Source organism: Myotis davidii, unplaced genomic scaffold, assembly GCF_000327345.1.
Source record: "Myotis davidii unplaced genomic scaffold, ASM32734v1 scaffold197, whole genome shotgun sequence".
In the NCBI taxonomy this organism is placed as follows: domain Eukaryota; kingdom Metazoa; phylum Chordata; class Mammalia; order Chiroptera; family Vespertilionidae; genus Myotis; species Myotis davidii.
Window position 1 is genome coordinate 4,582,282 of NW_006291549.1, and position 17,974 is coordinate 4,600,255.

The window sequence follows — 17,974 nt, forward strand, 5'->3', positions numbered from 1 at the left end:
CAATACCCTTCTTTGCATACAGATATCCAATTTTTCTAGCACCATGGGTTGCAGAGACTATACTTTCTCAATTGTAATAAATTAATATGCATGGGTTTGTTTCTGTGCTCTCTATTCCGTTCCATTGTCTATTTGTTTGTCTTGTGCCAATATCATGCTGTTTTGATTACTGTAGCTTTGTAATGTCTTTTGAAGAAAGGAAGTGTGAGGCACCCGGCTTTATTCTTTCTCAGAATTGTTTTGGTTATTCAGGGGCTTTTATGGTTCCATATGAATAATATGATTTATTTTTACTGTGCAAAAATGCCATTGGGATTTTAATAGGGATAGCAGTGAAGCTGCAGGTTGCTTTTGGCATTATGGACATTTAAACAATATTAAGTTTTCCAATCCATGAACACAAGATGTCTTTCCATTTATTTATGTCCTCTAATTTCTTTAGCAATGTTTTGTAGTTTTCAGTATATAAGTCTTTTATTCCCATAGTTAAATGTATTCCTAAGTATTTTATGTTATTTTTTAGTGTGATTTTAGATAGTTTTCCTAGTTTTCTTTTCAGATTGTTTGTTGTTTGTATATGAAAGCACAACCGTTTTTTGGTTCATTTTGTATCCTGCTACTTTCCTGAATTCATTTATTAAATGTTTTTTGCAGGATTAGAATCCTGCAAACAGAGATAATTTTACTTTATCCTTTCTGATTTGGATGAGTTTTGTTTCTCTTTCTTGCCTAATTGCTCTGGCTAGGACTTTCAGTACTATGTTCTGTGTTCTACTAATGCTATGTACCATGAATAGAAATGGCAAGAGTGGATGGACATCCTTGCTTTTTTCCTGATCTTCGAGGAAAAGCTTTCAGTCTCTTATTGTTCAATATGGAAGTGTTCCTGCCTCTTTAATTTTGTGGGGAGAGTTTAAGGATTGGTGTTAGTTCTTTTTAAAAATGTTTGGTAAAATTCATCTGAAAGCCGTCTGGTTTTGGGCTTTTCTGTGTTGGGAGGTTTTTTTTTATTGCAGATTCAATCTCCTTCTTTGTTATTTGTCTGTTAGGTTTTCTATCTCTTCACGATTCAGTCTTGGTGAGTTGTATGCTCCAGGAATTTGTTATGATATAATTATATATAGTTATCTCTTGTCATCCTTTTTATTTCTGTGGTATTGGTTGTGATGTCTCCTTTCATACTTTGCTGCTGTTGGATGGAATGTTCTTTATATATCCGATCAGTCCATTTGGTCTATAGGGTTGGTCTTGTCCTCTCTTTCCTTGTTGATCTGTCTGGATGTTATGCCCATTATTTAAAGTGGAGCAATGAAATCTCCTACTGATCTTTGTGTTCCTATTTTCCCCTTCAGTTCTTTACAGTTGGGTATACATATATTGCTCTGATGTTGGGGTGTATATATTTATATAGTCTATCTTCCTAGCGAATTGACCTTTTTATCGTATATAATATTTTTTGTCTCTTGTGACTGTATGTGTCTATTTTGTGTGACATAAGTACGGTTACACTTGCTCTCTTTCAGTTACCATTTGCATGGAATGTTTTTTCATTCTATTACTTTTAGCCTATGTATGTCCTTAAATGTAAAGTGAATCTCTTATAGATATTACACTCTTCTATAAGAGTCCTTATAGAAGGGCTCTTATTTATATCTTGTTTGTTATACTTTTAGTCACTCTTTTTAAAATGATTTGAGAGAGAGAAAGAGAGAGATAGAGAGGGAGGAAGGAGGATAGAGAGAGGGAAACATTGATCAATTGCCTCCCACCCCACCGTACACCCCCACATGCCCTGATCAGGGATCGAACCTGCTACCCAGACACATGCCCCAACCTGGAACTGGCCCACAACCTTTTGGTACATGGGAGGATGCTCCAACTAATGGAGCCACCTGACCAGGGCATCACTGTCTTTTGATTGAGGTGTTTATCCCATTAAATTTTAAACTACAGATAGGAAAGGACCTACTATTGCCATTTTGTTAATTATTTTCCGTCTCATAGCTTTTTTGTCTCATTTCCTCTGCTGTCTTATGTCTCATTGATTTTTTTTTTTGTAGTGACATGCTTTGTATCCTTATTCATTATCTTTTATGTGTCTTGTATAGGTATTTTCTTAGTGGTTACCCTGGGGCTTACAGAAAACATAGTTATAACAGTCTATTTTGAACTGATAACAACAGCTCCAATTCCATACAAAAGTTCTACTTTTTTATTCCCCACACTTTATGTGTTTGATGTCACAGACTACATCTTTTTATATTGTGTATCCATTACCATATTTTTACAGTTATAGTTATTTATATTTTTGTCTTTGCACTTCTATACCAGAATTAAAAGTGATTTATGCTCCAGTATTACAGTATTCTGTACTTTTCTATATATTTACTGTTATCAGTGAGCTTTGTACTTTCATATGCTTTTGTATTGCTTTCTAGTGTTCTTTCCTTTCAACTTGAAGGACTCCTGTTAGCATTTCTTATAAGGCAGGTCTAATGGATAAACTCTATCAGCTTTTGTGTATCTGGAAAAATTTTGCTTAATATAGTATTTTTGGCTTTTTGTTTTCTTCCAGCACTTTGAATATATCACCCTTCACCCCTTTGACTTTCACTATTTTTTTTGCTGAGAAATCTGCTTATAGCATTATGGGGCTCCTTAATAATCACATCATTTTAAATTAATATGTTTACCAAGGACTTGGATTCTGAAGGAGAGTAAAGAAAGCATTGAGTTTCATGAAACCCCAAAGATCTTAACTTGGGTTATTATAGGGCACTTACTCCAGAGTATAGAGAGCCAGGAGCAGAGGAACCAAGAGCTCATATGACCTCTCAAGGAAGTCGATAAATACACATGTATGTTACTCCACTAGGAAAACAACAGTCGTGCTTCAGGTAAAAAATTGTCCATACCTATATATCTACATCTGTCTTTTCCTGATGAAATAACACCTGTTTGGGATTCTATTGACCTGAGGATTTAATTTGGGTTATAATGGCATCAAGAACTGTATTAGGCCTAAGAGAACTTACTGTAAAAGAGAACGTTACTGAACTTGCCAGAGAAAATAAACACCCTTACCTACTTATTTAGTTCTAAGGCTCATAAAGGAACTGTACTCTTTATTATAAATACAGTTCTTTATTTCTTTCCTGACAATATAATTAAAGCAGTTTTTTAAGAGCCACACAACTAAATAAATTATTTTATGAAATGCCACTAAATGTGCTGCTTGCTCTTCCCAGAACTCAGAATCTGTTAGTGCCTGGGTAGAACTCTTCCCAGAAGGGGTAATTCATTGAGAGACACACAGACAATCCAAGATAACCTTTTTTTAATTAAAATAGGGAATGAGAAGCCAATTCAAAAATTTGTCTCCCTTCAGTCGCTCAAGGTGAGGATGATGGAACTTCTGTTCTAACAGAGCACCAGCAATTGTTAAAAGTCATAAATCTGGCTGTGCTGTGAGTCTATAGCCATTACATGCATATCTTTAAATGCCGCCCTGGTATAACATGGTCAGGCTCGTTAATGAACGAACTGTTACATATTGGGTGGTAGGGTTAAGATGTTTTTTCCCCCTTGAAATTGAATTAAAATATATACCTTCTAAGCTAAGAACAAATAGGCTTTCTAAGGTTACAGCAGGTAGAGAACATTCAACAAACTAAAATGCACTATATGGAAACTAAAATTTTTGTGCATGCTCAAGTAGTTTCTTGCTCATAGTAGGTATTCACTCAATAATTTTTAATTAAATTTTTAAAAGAATATATTACGATATAATTCACATTCCATATAATTTGAAGTGTACAATTCAATGACTGTTAGTATATGTACAGAATTGTGCAAATATGATTACATATAATTTGAGAACATTTTTATCACCCTTCCCAGGAAAGAAACCTTGTACCCATTAGTAATCACTCCCCATTTTTCCTACGCCGCCCAATCCTAAGCAATTACCTTCTCTCTGTATATTTGTCTATTCTGGACATTTTGTATAGACGGAATCATACAATACGTGGTCTTTTGTCACTGGCTTACTTCACTTTATATAATGTTTTCAAGTTTCATCCATATTGATTCCTATTCCTTTTTATGGGCAAATAACTTTACATTGTATGGCTGGACTACATTTTATTTATCCATTCATCAGTTGAACACTTGGGTTGTTTTTACTGTTTGGCAATTATGAATTATGCTGCTATGAACATTATGTTCATGTATTGTGTGGATGCATGTTTTTATTTCTTTTTGGTCTATGGTTAGAAGTTGAATTACTAGATAATACGGTAATTCTCTTGATCCAGTTGAGACTGTTTTCCAAAGTATTTGTACCAATTTACACTCCCACTAGCAGTGTCTGAGAGTTTCCACATACTTGCCAACACTTGCTATTGTCTGCTTTTTATTATAGGCATCCTATTGGGTGTGAAATAGTAAATCATTCTGGTATTGATATTTATTTATGTCATGGCTAATGATGGCTGAGTATCTTTTCCTGTTTTTACTGGCCATTTATCTTCTTTGGAGAAATATCTGTTTAGATTCTTTGTTCTTTTAAAATTGGGTCATTTATCCTTTAATTATTGAGTTACAAGAATTCTTTATATATTCTGGATGCAAGTCCCTTATTAGATATATGATTTGAAAATATTTTCGTGGGTTGTCTTTTCATCTTATAGTATCTTTTGACATCTGAGTATTTTTAATTTAATGACATGAGTATTTTTTTCATTGATCTGTATTTCTGTTTTTATGCCAGTACCACCCTGTTTTGATTACCTTGGCTTTAGAGTAAAATTTGAATTTGGGAATTTTGAATTCTTAAGCTTTGTTCTTATTTTTCAAGATTATTTTGGCTATTGGATTCCCTTGCTGTTCCATATGAATTCTAGGATTACTTCCTTAATTTTGCCAAAGAAGCCAGTTGGGATTTTGGTAGGCATTACATTGAGTCTGTAGATCTACTTGGGCAATATTACTATCTTAAATTAACACCATTAAGTCTTTTGATCCACAAATGAATTGGTCTTTTTGTTTTATTGTGTTATGCATAAGTATTGAAATGGGGACCTTGCTTATTAACACCCCCTCTTTACAGTAGAACTGATTTTAATTATTTCATATTAGAATAACATAATTGAATATTTCAATATGTGGAGTTAGTTTATTATTTCTATATCCTAAGTGTAGAGCTATAAATTTCTTTGGGGCAGTATATATCTTACTAGTTTTGTGTTGCTTAGAGTAATGTCATAGTTGCTTAAGAAAAAACATTTTTTTGATTGGTATCTGGCAGCTAATTACATAAGAGAGAGAATATTAGTGGCGCTATAAAATTACCATCAACAACAAATTGCTAACTGACTGTTTCTCAGTCTTCTAATTCATATATATTTATAATACTCCTTTGAATAAAAATGAATAGTGATTGCTTTCCAGGTTAATTTCCTTCATAAGGCATAATTAATATATTTTTTAAATTCACTTCAGGTACCAAATTTGATTCCAGTTTTGATGTTCAAATTGGGAAGACCACTGGAGCCTGCATTATACATTGATATCTTATATACTTTACCTACACTTGGTGTTCACAAGGTTTGTATATTATCCAATTTACTTGAAGGAAAAAAGAAAGTGAGTCATGAATAATACATTAAATTTTGGTTGGTATCATATGAAATTTTGAGCCTTTAATTTTGCTGTGATCACTGCTTCCCTTGTTGGGCCAAATGTATTTATTAAGATATCTGAAGAGTAATTCTTTTAAATCAATTAGTAGCCAAGTTTTTCCATTGGTTATTATCTGAAATAAGGTCTTTATGTTCCTAAGATTGCTACCTAACATCTCAAAGGTACCCCCAACCTTTGAGAAGACGTTAATACTGTAGTAAACTTCCATTTAGGTCTTTATTTTATGATGAGGGGGGTTTTAATAATTTTGGTAACTGGGGATTATGTACATTTACATCTATGAAACCTAAAATTTTGAAATATTTCCTAGGTGTGCATAGGACAAATTCTACGAGTAATTCAACTTCTTGGAACCACTCCACAACTCCGAGCTGTCACTTTGCGCTTGTTGACATCTTTGTGGGAAAAGCAGGTGAGCTCAGGTACACACTTGTGTAACTATTAAACATGTTTTTTTCAGGGAAGAAAACTGATTTTGTCATTATGTATGGCGGTGCTTTGACAGAGTAGTATTAGTGTGCGACATCAGTGACCGCGTGGGAGAAATCTGATGCCGTGTGATGCTTGTGATCAGTAATGCAGTCAGTTGTGATTGACTCAGAGAAATTGAGACTGGGAAACAATCTTATTTCCTTGATTCTGAAATTTATTTTTCCATGTGTGTGGGGAAGTAATAAAAATATGATAATACGTGATTAGAGCCTTTGTAATTAGGGTGAGGTTTAACCACTTTTTTCTTGTTTTATGAGATGAACCGTACACGGGACTGTAAGAAATCCCCAGCAATCAAAACAGCATTCTTCCCTGCTGATTAGAAGAAAGACATTATGATTTGCAATGCAAATGGGAGATTTGGAGAGAAAAATGCTGCATAACAGGAAATAATGATTATTCAACTCAAATTGGGAAATTGCCTTTTTTGTGAACTTGTCTTTTTAGGATCGTGTCTATCCTGAACTGCAGCGGTTCATGGCCATGTCCGAGGCACCCTCTCTGTCTGCGGGCAAGGAAGTCCAGTGGGAGAAACTGATTGCTAAAGCAGCATCCATCAGAGACATATGTAAGCAAAGGTAAGATGTGCTTACCCCTTGGGAATGTATATCATGGTTTATTATTTTGCATTTATTATTTTATTGCAAGCAAGAATCTAGGAAAGGTGGGTAGAATATATTTGAATAAGAATAAATTAATTTTCAATTTAAGTTTTCTGATTGTAAAATTTAGCAAGATTGAAAAATAACTTTGACAAGCAAGCATGTTTTATATCTAATCTATCTTTGTAGGATATTCATATCCTTTTCTGGATAGCAATTGAGTATTGTACTAAAGCATATGAGTTTACGTATTTTATTTTTCCTTATATAAATCCCTGTGACCTAAGCAGTGGACTGTAGTCCAGTTGTCCTTATATTCTCCCAGTGTTGTGTTGACTTTTATAGTCTTAACAGAGAAGGCCTTGTTTGTGACCCATTGCATGGAGTTGATTATTAGGAATTACGGCAAAGAAGGAAATGATCTTGGATTCCCATGTATGCTCTAGGGTTTAGGAGGGTATGGAGATATTAGAGAGATGACCTGCTGTTCTAGAGTATGGATTGATAAATAGATAGGAGGGGACGCGACTGCATTAGCACCAAGCAAAGCTCCAGCGTTTTTCCCTGAGTAGAGTAAGGTAAAAATATTTAGGGAGAAAATAGATTTGAGACATTTGAATGAGTTGTAATCCTGCGATTCCATATGTGTCGCCTCTGCACTGTAGAATTCCGGGGGGTGGGGTGGGGGCGGGGGTATATCTCATTTTTGTCCGTAATGACACTGTGAATGGTACTTCTAAAGTTGTGAAATGAATGGGTTGGCCCACATGCTGCTCACTGGCCCAGGTGACCGTATTGAGTGTTTCAAGAAAACTCTCGGATCAGACTATATCGAAGCCTCAGCATTTCTGCGTCTCTTCTAAGCCTCAGCCTTTTGCAAATACAAAGATGACCTCAGTCTAAAAGTTACACACATGCAACACAAGACCTGAGAGTCTGGATGCTCTGGAAGTATTGGCATGGGAAAAATTTTAGAGATGAGAGATTATTATCTGACAGTTCAGTTTTGCATTCGTAAAGCTGCCGCCCGGGAGACAGTCTTTTGAGAGCTTACCCAGTGCTCCTTTCAGTTACCCCCTCGAGGTCCGTCAGCTTTTCCAGTTTGCGAACATGATTTCTGTTTGTCAGGACAGTAAAACAATAGAATTCCAGTCAGGAATTTCACCAATTGATATTTTGTCAATTAGAGAACAGTATTATATCACTGAAGTAATGCAGAGGCTGTAATAAGTAATAAGTAATGCAGAGGATGACCTGAGTTAAAAGCCCTCTGTGGATAGCACAACGTATGTGGAATCGAGAGGAGAGGGAGGGGAGGAGGAAGAGTGAGTGAATTCAGCACAGTGCTTGGGTAGATGCTCTGTCAGTTATATATATATAACTATATATATAATTCATATTATTATCATCATCATCATTGTCACATTGTGTAGCAGGTATCGCCCCTTCAGTTAGTATCACTACGATCATAAATGACCTTCTGACCTCCAGTACTGCTTTTGTAGTCAGTGTCTGATACCAGAGCAACTTCTGGGCAGGCTTAGCTCTCTTCTTATGGACAATCTCACTAAGGTAAGTCAGTTCTTTTCACCATTGATAGGCTGGAAATTTTGTCAGTTCAGACATTTATGATTTAGGGAGAATATATTTAAGAAGTGTCTTCCTTTTGGGGTAATATTTCTATGTCAAAAATGTGCCCTAAGTTAGAGCAAAAATGACAATGGTGACCATCTTTGAAGAAAAATACATGGTGTTATTATTTGAGGGTCAATATTTAGGAGGCAGAGGGTAAAGACAAGCTGTAATGCTTTTTGTTCAGACAAAAGACCAGGAGACGGTAATAGAGCTCTCTGGCTGTCATCTCTTTCTGAACTGTCGTTTCCTGCAGGCCCTATCAGCACGGCGCAGACATGCTGGCCGCCATCTCCCAGGTGCTGAACGAGTGCACCAAGCCTGATCAGGCCACCCCAGCGGCCTTGGTGTTACAAGGTCTCCATGCGCTCTGCCAGGCCGAGGTAGGCTCTTGGAACTGGCTTGTATAATTGTGAAGAAAAGAATTTGCAAGGTATATTAGTTATGAGGATGCAAGATCAGATTCAAGTAACTGAAAGTTTGGATATTCATTCCCAGGGATTTTGCGTTGAGAGAGTGAAGCAAGACCTTCTACTTTACCCATTCTTTGTAGAGGGGAGACTCGAAACACCTGGTTATGTAGACATTCTCTAGAGAATTATTTATCTCTTATTTATTTCTGCTAATATATAAGGGGAAATTATGCTTATAGGAGAATTCTTGAATATATTTGCTTCTTAGTTTCGTGATTAGAGAGCCTTACAAGCAGATGAGGTGAAAAGGTTGGGATGGAATAGCAGTGGTTCTCAACCTTCCTAATGCTGCGACCCTTTAATACAGGTCCTCATGTTGTGGTGACCCCCAATCATAAAATTATTTTCGTTGCTACTTCATAACTGTAATGTTGCTACTGTTATGAATCGTCATGTAAATATCTGACAGGCAGGATGTATTTTCATTGTTCGCGACCCACAGGTTGAGAGCCGCTGGACTAGTGGCAGTTTCATAACCAGCAACCATTATTGCTGGCTTGCAGACTCGCTAAGGAGCCTTGCTTTCCTAGTGATCCGTTCGGATGCATCAGTGTTAGAACTGAGGCTCGAACTCATTTTCTGAACTTCAGACAGCTCACAAACGACAGCCCAGCAGAGAGTCTGCTGCTGGGAGCAATGCGGTAATGACAGCAGCGATCCTTTACTAACCACACTTTGGTTCTTGCCAGAGTAAACATACCAACACAAAACTGTGCCTTTTTAGAGAAAGAGACTAAGTAGAATTATTTTAGCTTGTGGTAATTATGCTTGATATGAAGGTAATGAATGTAATATAATAATACAAGCAGTGGCTGGATTGAAGGTTCATATGCTCATGTCCCTGTGCTGAGCACTTTTCATTTATGTTCTTCAACAACTCTGCAATGCAGGGCTTATAACACCATTTTATAGGTGAGGAAAACAGGCCTCAGAGGCAGGTTAGATATTTCCTCAGGACCGGGTCTGAGAATGAACTAATGTTCTTTTGGGTACACGCTTATTTCAGCAGGCGGTAAACTCCCCCGCTGCACGGGAACTGTAAGGTTTTAGGGTTTCACGGCGGAGGACTATTACAGCATAACCAAGGCCTTTGTATTTTACTGCTCCCATCAGTCATCTAGCATTGGGAAGTATCACCTTAATCATTATATTGTTTTTATAAAACCTTGTCTTTAAATGCGGTTTTAACAGAATCTTTGAGAGGAGAATTTTATACACTCACCTCCAAAGGTACCCACTATTATAATTTTGGAATATTTCTCTTTATTATTTTTTCCGAACAGAAATCAACTTATTTCTAAAATTAACTTTTTCCCCTAAAAAATAGTCATTTTGTCTTATTGTGCCTACAGTCCTGCTGGGTTCCCCAGGCCGCCTCTGCTGTTTCTGTGGGGCTCTTGTCTGTGGGTGCTTATTAATGTGTAAGATGTCCTCAGAGTGCGGTGCTGTTTTTCTCATTCCGTTTCTCTAAGATATTCATTGTAGCTCATACCAGAGATATGAAAAACATTCCCTGATGTGGTAGAAAGCATCTTTTACAGGCTGAGATGATCCCATGGCTGTAGCATTTATTAGCTGTTTCCTTGACTAATTTACTTACCCCCCTGAGCCTCTGTTTCTTCAAATCGAGATAAAATGCGATTACACACAAAAAACACTTAGCGTAATATCTGTCCATAGAGGTGCTTTTTAAGTGTTGAACTTGCTCCAGAAATATTGGTACACAATTAGATATAATCAATGCCATTAGGAAGGTTTTAGATGGTTTTTGTTTTTGAATCTTTTCCCTAAAACTCACGCAATGATAGTGACTTAATTTCTTTCTCCAAACGGTCTCCTATCCCTTCACTGCTGGGGCTCTTGGCACTTATTTCTATACTTAAAGGAAACTACTTTGGATTGTTGAATTTTTAGCCCCGAATCCATTCCCCCAACCCAAACTACTACCCATGATGGTAATTTTGAGACCACGATTATACTGTCTAAATCCATCTAGGCTACTACAGCAAAAATAACATGAACTGGATGGCTTAGCTACAACACACATGTATTTCTCACAGCTCTGGAGGCTGGGAAAGCCAGATCAAGGCACTGGCATATTCAGTGTCTGGTGGGGGATGCTTCCCGGTTCATAGAAGGCCACCCTTCTCATGATGGCTGTCTTTTCACTGTAGTCTCATCCAGCGGAAGGCACAGACAGCTCTCTGGAGTCTCTTCACAAAGACACTAATCCCAGCCATGAAAACTCTCCCCTCATGACCTCATCACCTCCCAAAGATCTGTCTCATAATACCATCATCATGGAGATTAGGATTTCCACATATGAATTTGGGGGTGACACAAGCATTTAGCCTATAGCAACTAGAGTACGTCTCACATTTCATCTGTCCTCCAGAGGAATTGAAGTATCATGTCTAGGTATTTCTTAAATAAAGGCTCTTTCTTATTTTGATACATCAAGAATCCTTTCCTTTGCTCGATTAAAGGCATTTCTTTTTCTCTTAATGTTATGAAATCAACATTCAATATAATATTTTCATCAAAGGCTTTCCCATCCTTGCCTGAAGTAGAGAGCTTTTGAGGGAAACTTCAACTGAAATGTTGCAAATGAAATAAGAATTCAATATGTTATCTTCCTAACGAATAGATGCTATCCCCTTTAAACCTTTTTTTTTCATAATAAGGTGAGCATTAATAGATCTTAAAGCAATACCAGCAATCAGTTAACTTCATTTTATTATAAGGAATACTTACTTCCTTGTCTCTTATTTATCATCTCTCTTTCTTGGCTAGAGGATGAACTCACTATTTTATTGATATTTACTAAAGGTGACAAGTGTTATTAATCATGTTTTCCTTATAGATATTACAAAAGTCCTGAGTTGTGAAACTTGTTGAAACTGCATCACTGTTAATTTTGATTTAATAAATACTCTTTTTTGTGTTTGGTAATGAATAACTTTATGTTCATCTAAATAAGTAGAAATAATGTATCCTCCCTCAGTGGCTTAGATCAACCATGTTAAACTCGCTGCCTGCAGGCCACAAGCATTATTTATATGGCCCATGTTAGCCTTTGAGTTTGACATGCTTGGCCTAGATGGTAATCATGTATCTTTCTGTTTTAAGCCTTTCTACGCTTTTTTTGTATGTGTTCATCAGTTGGGAAACTGCTGCTGTTATGTCCTGTGATGTGTGTTAAAGTTATAAAATATACTCAATTCGGTGGCCCTTGTCAGGTCACATTTACTAATTTAGGGCTAATCTTTTGGGTGTGTGTTTTTTTGCCAGCATGCTGTCCACAGAAGCCAGCATGCATTCTGCGAGGCTGTTTATTCTGTCTTCTAATTGATTTCATGTGTGAAACATTAATGGTTGCCAAGCGTTTCAAAAATGAAAATATTCAGCATAGTTGTAAGTCTATTTCCCTGCAGTATTTGGCAGTGATCTGTCTGTCCATTGCTCTTTAGATCACTGACTATCAAATATAATTAAGAATATGGAAAGATAACCTAAGACAATGAAACTCTAAAAATCAATAAGGATAAGAGAATGAATTGAATAATCCTGTCTTTAAGAAAATACCTCAATTGGAAAACCATACAAAATGGGATTTTACTGAGCTTTCCCATCCTTGCCTTTGTATAAGAAGTAGAGCTCTTGCCCAGCTGGCGTGGCTCAGTGGTTGAGCGTCGACCTATGAACCAGGAGGTCATGGTTGGGGCCCCAAGTTGTGGGCCCAATCCCCAGAGTAGGGCATGCAGGAGGCAGTCATTCAATATTCTCATCGTTAATGTTTCTACTTTCTCTCCCTCTCCCTTCCTCTCTGAAATAAATAATTTTTTTTTTAAAGTAGAGCTCTTTTTCTAAAAATGGACAATGGACTCTTCAGTTTTGAAAGTCACAATCATGAAATTCCTTTGCCCTTGGTAGGGTCAGATTAAGCCTGCAATTACTGCTGCTTAATCATTTATCATGGTCTCCAGAGACCGAAAGGATGGATTCCACCTCAAGGCCAACTCTGACAAAATTGTATTTATAATATGGTTTTCTTTGGTGCTATTTTACTGGACAAAAAAATGGAGAGAGAAAGATCTAAGAATCTTGGTAGACAGTAAAGACAAGAATGCAGTTTTGCATTTTGGAATTGGAAAAGAGAAACTTTTCAATTACCTTTTCTTTAATACTATTGATATATTGATTCAGGACTTCACAAAAATTTTTTAGGCTGAATTACTTAAAATATTGCTAATATTTGTATTATGGGGATTCATTTTACGCTAAAAACAAAACAAAACAGAGGTTCCTGAAATTTGTTCTTTCCTACGGTCATATGGCTAAAAAATGAAAAGTAGAGAAACTAAGATGGCAGCATAGATAAACACCAGGAAATTGCTGCCTCCCACAACAATTGAAAAATACAACAAAAAGACAAAACGGACATCATCCAGAACTACAGGAAGGCTGGATGAGTGTAAATTCTACAACTAGAAGGAAAGAAAAGCACATGAGAGCCAGAGGAGCTGCGGTAGTAAAGTGCAGAGGTATGAAGGCTCGTGCGCGCGGAAAGGGGCTGGCACCTGAGGACTCCGCTGTCTTTTTGAATCCGGAGGGAGTCACAGGCTCCTGACTGCTCTGAACTCCGGTTCCGGGAAGTCTCTGGGGACCCAGGACTCATGTGGGGAGAAACTGGACTGTCTGGCAGCGGGCGAGCTTGAGGGCAGCTTTCCCTCAGAGGTGCTTGCAGCAGTTATTGGGACACTGAGACGCGCGACTCCCTGGGGCAGGGCTGAGGATCCGCCATAGCTGTTTGCTCCGCCCTATTGATTCCTTAAGACCCCGCCCCACCCAGGCTGTGGCAGAGGCTTTCACATATGAATGTCCCGGCCCTTTGCAACCTGATAATTCCCTAACTGCAGCTGGGCCAGACAGACCCAGAACTTCCAAGAAAAGGCCCAAGGCCCCACAGCGGCTTGCATTGCTTCACAGCTGAGCCTCATCAGGGCACCTCCAAACTCCAAAAAAGGAAGGGGAATCTGCAGTGCTCTTCTTAGCGCCTGCTGTGTAACCTCAGGCAGAGGCTAAATTAGCACCTCCTTAGATCCAAGAGCCACTGTACCCAGTGGTCAGAGTGGGACCATCCAGATTACAACTCCTCAGATCCATAAGGGACACACTCAGGGAGCAGACTCAGTGAGCACCAAAGCCCCACTGAAGCAAGTCTTGCCCCAGAAGGGTGTCTTCAGCACAGAAGTTCTCCCACTTCAGACACAACTGATTCTCACAGCCAATTGGCCTGGAGGTCAATTCCTCCCAGTGATCCTACAACAACCAAGGCATAGCTACAGCAAGACTGTGCACAAAGCCCACAAGGGGGTGCACCAAGAGTGTCCACCGCAGGTAACTGGGGAGTCTGAGCCACTGGGCCCTACAGGACACCTAGCACACAAACCCTCTCTATCAACACAGGGAAGCAGCCAAAATGCGGAGACAAAGAAACAGGTCACAAATGGCAGAAATGGAGGAAAGCAAACGACTAGATATAGAGTTCAAGGCCACGTTTATAAGGTTTTTCAAGAATTTTATGGAAACCGCTGATAAATTTAGTGAGTCCCTCAATAAGTATAGTGAGACCCTGGAGGACATGAAAAAGGACCAACTAGAAATTAAGCATACACTGACTGAAATAAAGAATAATTTACAGAGATCCAACAGCAGACAAGAGGATCCCGAGAATCAAGTCAAAGATTTGAAATACAAAGAAACAAAAAATACCCAACCGAAAAAGTAAAAAGAAAAGAGATTCCAAAAATATGAAGATAGTGTAAGGAGCCTCTGGGACAACTTCAAGCGTACCAACATCAGAATTATAGGGGTACCAGAAGAAGAGAGAGGGCAAGATATTGAAAACCTATTTGAAGAAATAATGACAGAAAACTTCCCCTACCTGGTGAAAGAAATAGACTTACAAGTCCAGGAAGCGCAGAGAACCCCAAACAAAGGGAATCCAAAGAGGACCACACCAAGACACATCATCATTAAAATGCCAAGAGCAAAAGACAAAGAGAGAATCTTAAAAGCAGCAAGAGAAAGACAGTCAGTTACCTACAAGGGAGTACCCACACGACTGTCAGCTGATTTCTCAACAGAAACCATGCAGGCCAGAAGAGAGGGGCAAGAAATATTCAAAGTGATGAGTAGAAAGAACCTGCAACCAAGATTACTTTATCCAGCAAAGCTATCATTCAGAATAGAAGGTCAGATAAAGAGCTTCACGGATAAGAAAAAGCTAAAGGAGTTCATCACCACCAAACCAGCATTATATGAAATGCTGAAAGGCATTCTTTAAGAAGAGGAAGAAGAAAAAGGAACTCTTAGCATTTGCCACAGCATGGATGGAACTGGAGAGCGGATAAATACTACACGATCTCACTCATTTGTGGAATATAATCAACAACATAATCTGATGAACAAGGACTGATCCAGAGATGGAGAGGCATTGATTGGACTGTCGGGCCTTGGAGGGAAGGTAGGGGAGGGTGGGGGTAAGGGGGAAAGATCAACCAAAGGACTTATATGCAAGCATATAGGCCTAACCAATGGACACGGACAACGGGGGGGTGCGGGCATGAGCGGGGTGGGGGGTAGAGGGTAACGTGGGGACAAGGACACATATGTAATATCTTAATCAATAAAAAATACATTAAAAAAAAAGAAAAGTAGACACAAGACTTCTCCAAATCTAATGCTCTTATGTTATTCTGAGTGATATTCCTTTGAAAATTATGGGTATTAAAAAGTTTTATTTTCAAGCTGAGGGCTTGTCATTTTCAAAGATAATTTATATTATTGAATTCTTTTTTAAAATTTAAATTCTTTATTGTTTAACGTATTACATATGTCTCCCTTTTCCCCCATTGACCTCTCCCTGGATGTTCCCAACCCCCAGCACATACCCCCCCCACACACACACACTGTCTGTGTCCATGGTTTATGCTTACTACTATATGCAATGCATACAAGTCCTTTGGTTGATCTTTTACCTCCACCTCACCACCGCTTTCCCTATGAGGTTGGAGGGTCTGTGCGATGCTTCTATGTCTCTGGGTCTATTTTGTTCATCAGACTGTTGTTCATTATATTCCACAAATGAGTAAGATCATGTGCTATTTATCTTTCTCCGACTGGCTTATTTTGCTTAGCATATTGCTCTCCAGGTCCATCCATGCTGTAGCAAATGGTAAGAGTTCCTTCTTTTTTTTATAGCAGCATAGTATTCCATTGTGTAGATGTACCACAGTTTTGTAATCCACTCATCTGCTGATGGGCACATAGGCTGTTTCCAAATCTTAGCTATGGTAAATTGTGCCACTATAAACATAGGGGTGCATATATCCTTTCTCATTGGTGTTTCTGATTTCTTGGGATATAGTCCTAGAGGTGGAGTTACTGGGTCTAATGGGATTTCCATTTATAATTTTTTGAGGAAACACCATTCTGTCTTCCACCTTGGCTGCATTCCAGTCTGCATTCCTTCGAAAAGTGTCTATTTAGGCCCTTTGCCCATTTTTTGATTGGATTGTTTATCTTCCTTTTGTTAAGTTGTATGAGTTCCTATAAATTTTGGAGATTAAACCTTTATCAGATATAACATTGGCAAATATATTCTCCCATGCTGTAGGCTTTCTTGTTGTTTTGTTGGTTTCTTTTGCTGTGCAGAAGCTTTTTATTTTGATGTAGTCCCATTTGTTTATTTTCTCCTTAGTTCCCATTGTCCTAGGAGCTGTATTGGTAAAGATATTGCTATGACATATGCCTGATATTTTGCTGCCTAAGGATTCTTCTAAGATTGTTATGGTTTCTCATCTCATGTTAAGTCCTTTATCCATTTTGAGTTTATTTTTGTGTGTGGTGTAAGCTGGTGGTCTAGTTTTATTTTTTGCATGTATCTGTCCAATTTTCCCAAAACCATTTATTAAAGAGACTGCCTTGACTCCATTGTATGTTCTTGCCTCCTTTGTCAAATATTAATTGAACATAATGGCTTGGATGGATTTCTGGGTTCTGTTCTGTTCCATTGGTCTATATGTTTGTTCTTGTGCCAGTACCAGGCAGTTTTGAGAACAGTGGCTTTGTAATATAGCTTGATATCTGGTATTGTGATCCTCCAACTTTGTTCTACGAATATTCTTCTTTATTTTTGCCATTCAGCTTTCTCATATCCTCACATTGGCCCCATTTGCTTTGGGTTTGTTTGTTTGTTTGTTTACGTAATACAAAGTTATGGCTCTGAGAAGCAATATTCTCTCATTTTAAAAAGTTTTACTGAGATATAATTCCCATACCATTTACATCATCCATTTCATGTGTACAACTTAATGGTTTTTACTACATTTAGAGTTATGAAGTCATCACCACAATCAATTTTAGAGCATTTTTATCACCCCCCCCCCCAAATCCTGTACCTTTTAGGTGCTACCTCCTAACCCCCAAGCCCCTTCTAGCCATAGGCAATCACTATTCTACTTTTGTCTCCATGGATTTGCCTAGTCTGGACATTTTCTATAAATGGAATCGTATAATATATTATCTTTTGGGACTGGCTTATTTCACTTAACATGTCTTCAAGGTTCAATGTTGTAGCATGCACCAATACTTCATTTCTTTTTATGATCGAATAATGTTCCACCTGTTTATCCTACATTTTATGTATTCATTCATCAGTTGATGGACTTTTTTTCTATTTTTTGGCTATTATGAGTAGTACTGCTATGAACATTTATGCGTAGGTTTTGCTTGGATATATGTTTTCATTTTTGAGGGGTATAATCTAGGAATGGAATTGCTGGATCATACAGTTCCTCAATGTTTAACCATTTAAAGAACTTACAGAACTCTCTTTAAAGTGGCTGTGCCATTTTACATTTCCTACCAGCAGTATATGCAGGTTCTAATTTCTCCCCATCGTCAGCAACACTTGTTAATATCTGCTTAAAAACAAATAAAAAAAGAAAGAAAGAAAAAGTAGCCTTTTAGTGAGTGTAAAGTAGTATCTCATGTTGCTTTGATTTG

General features: G+C 37.8%; 1 protein-coding gene across 2 annotated transcripts in view; it reads left to right on the forward strand.

The window, feature by feature from the left end:
- Positions 1–17,974, forward strand: part of FOCAD (focadhesin) — a 280,601-nt gene that overhangs the window by 124,720 nt on the left and 137,907 nt on the right. For both annotated transcript variants that reach the window (XM_006764937.2, XM_015564735.1), the window contains exons 12-15: positions 5,503–5,607; positions 6,014–6,115; positions 6,643–6,773; positions 8,686–8,812. In XM_006764937.2, coding sequence (XP_006765000.1) covers positions 5,503–5,607; positions 6,014–6,115; positions 6,643–6,773; positions 8,686–8,812 — 465 coding nt within the window. The remainder of the gene's footprint in view (positions 1–5,502; positions 5,608–6,013; positions 6,116–6,642; positions 6,774–8,685; positions 8,813–17,974) is intronic.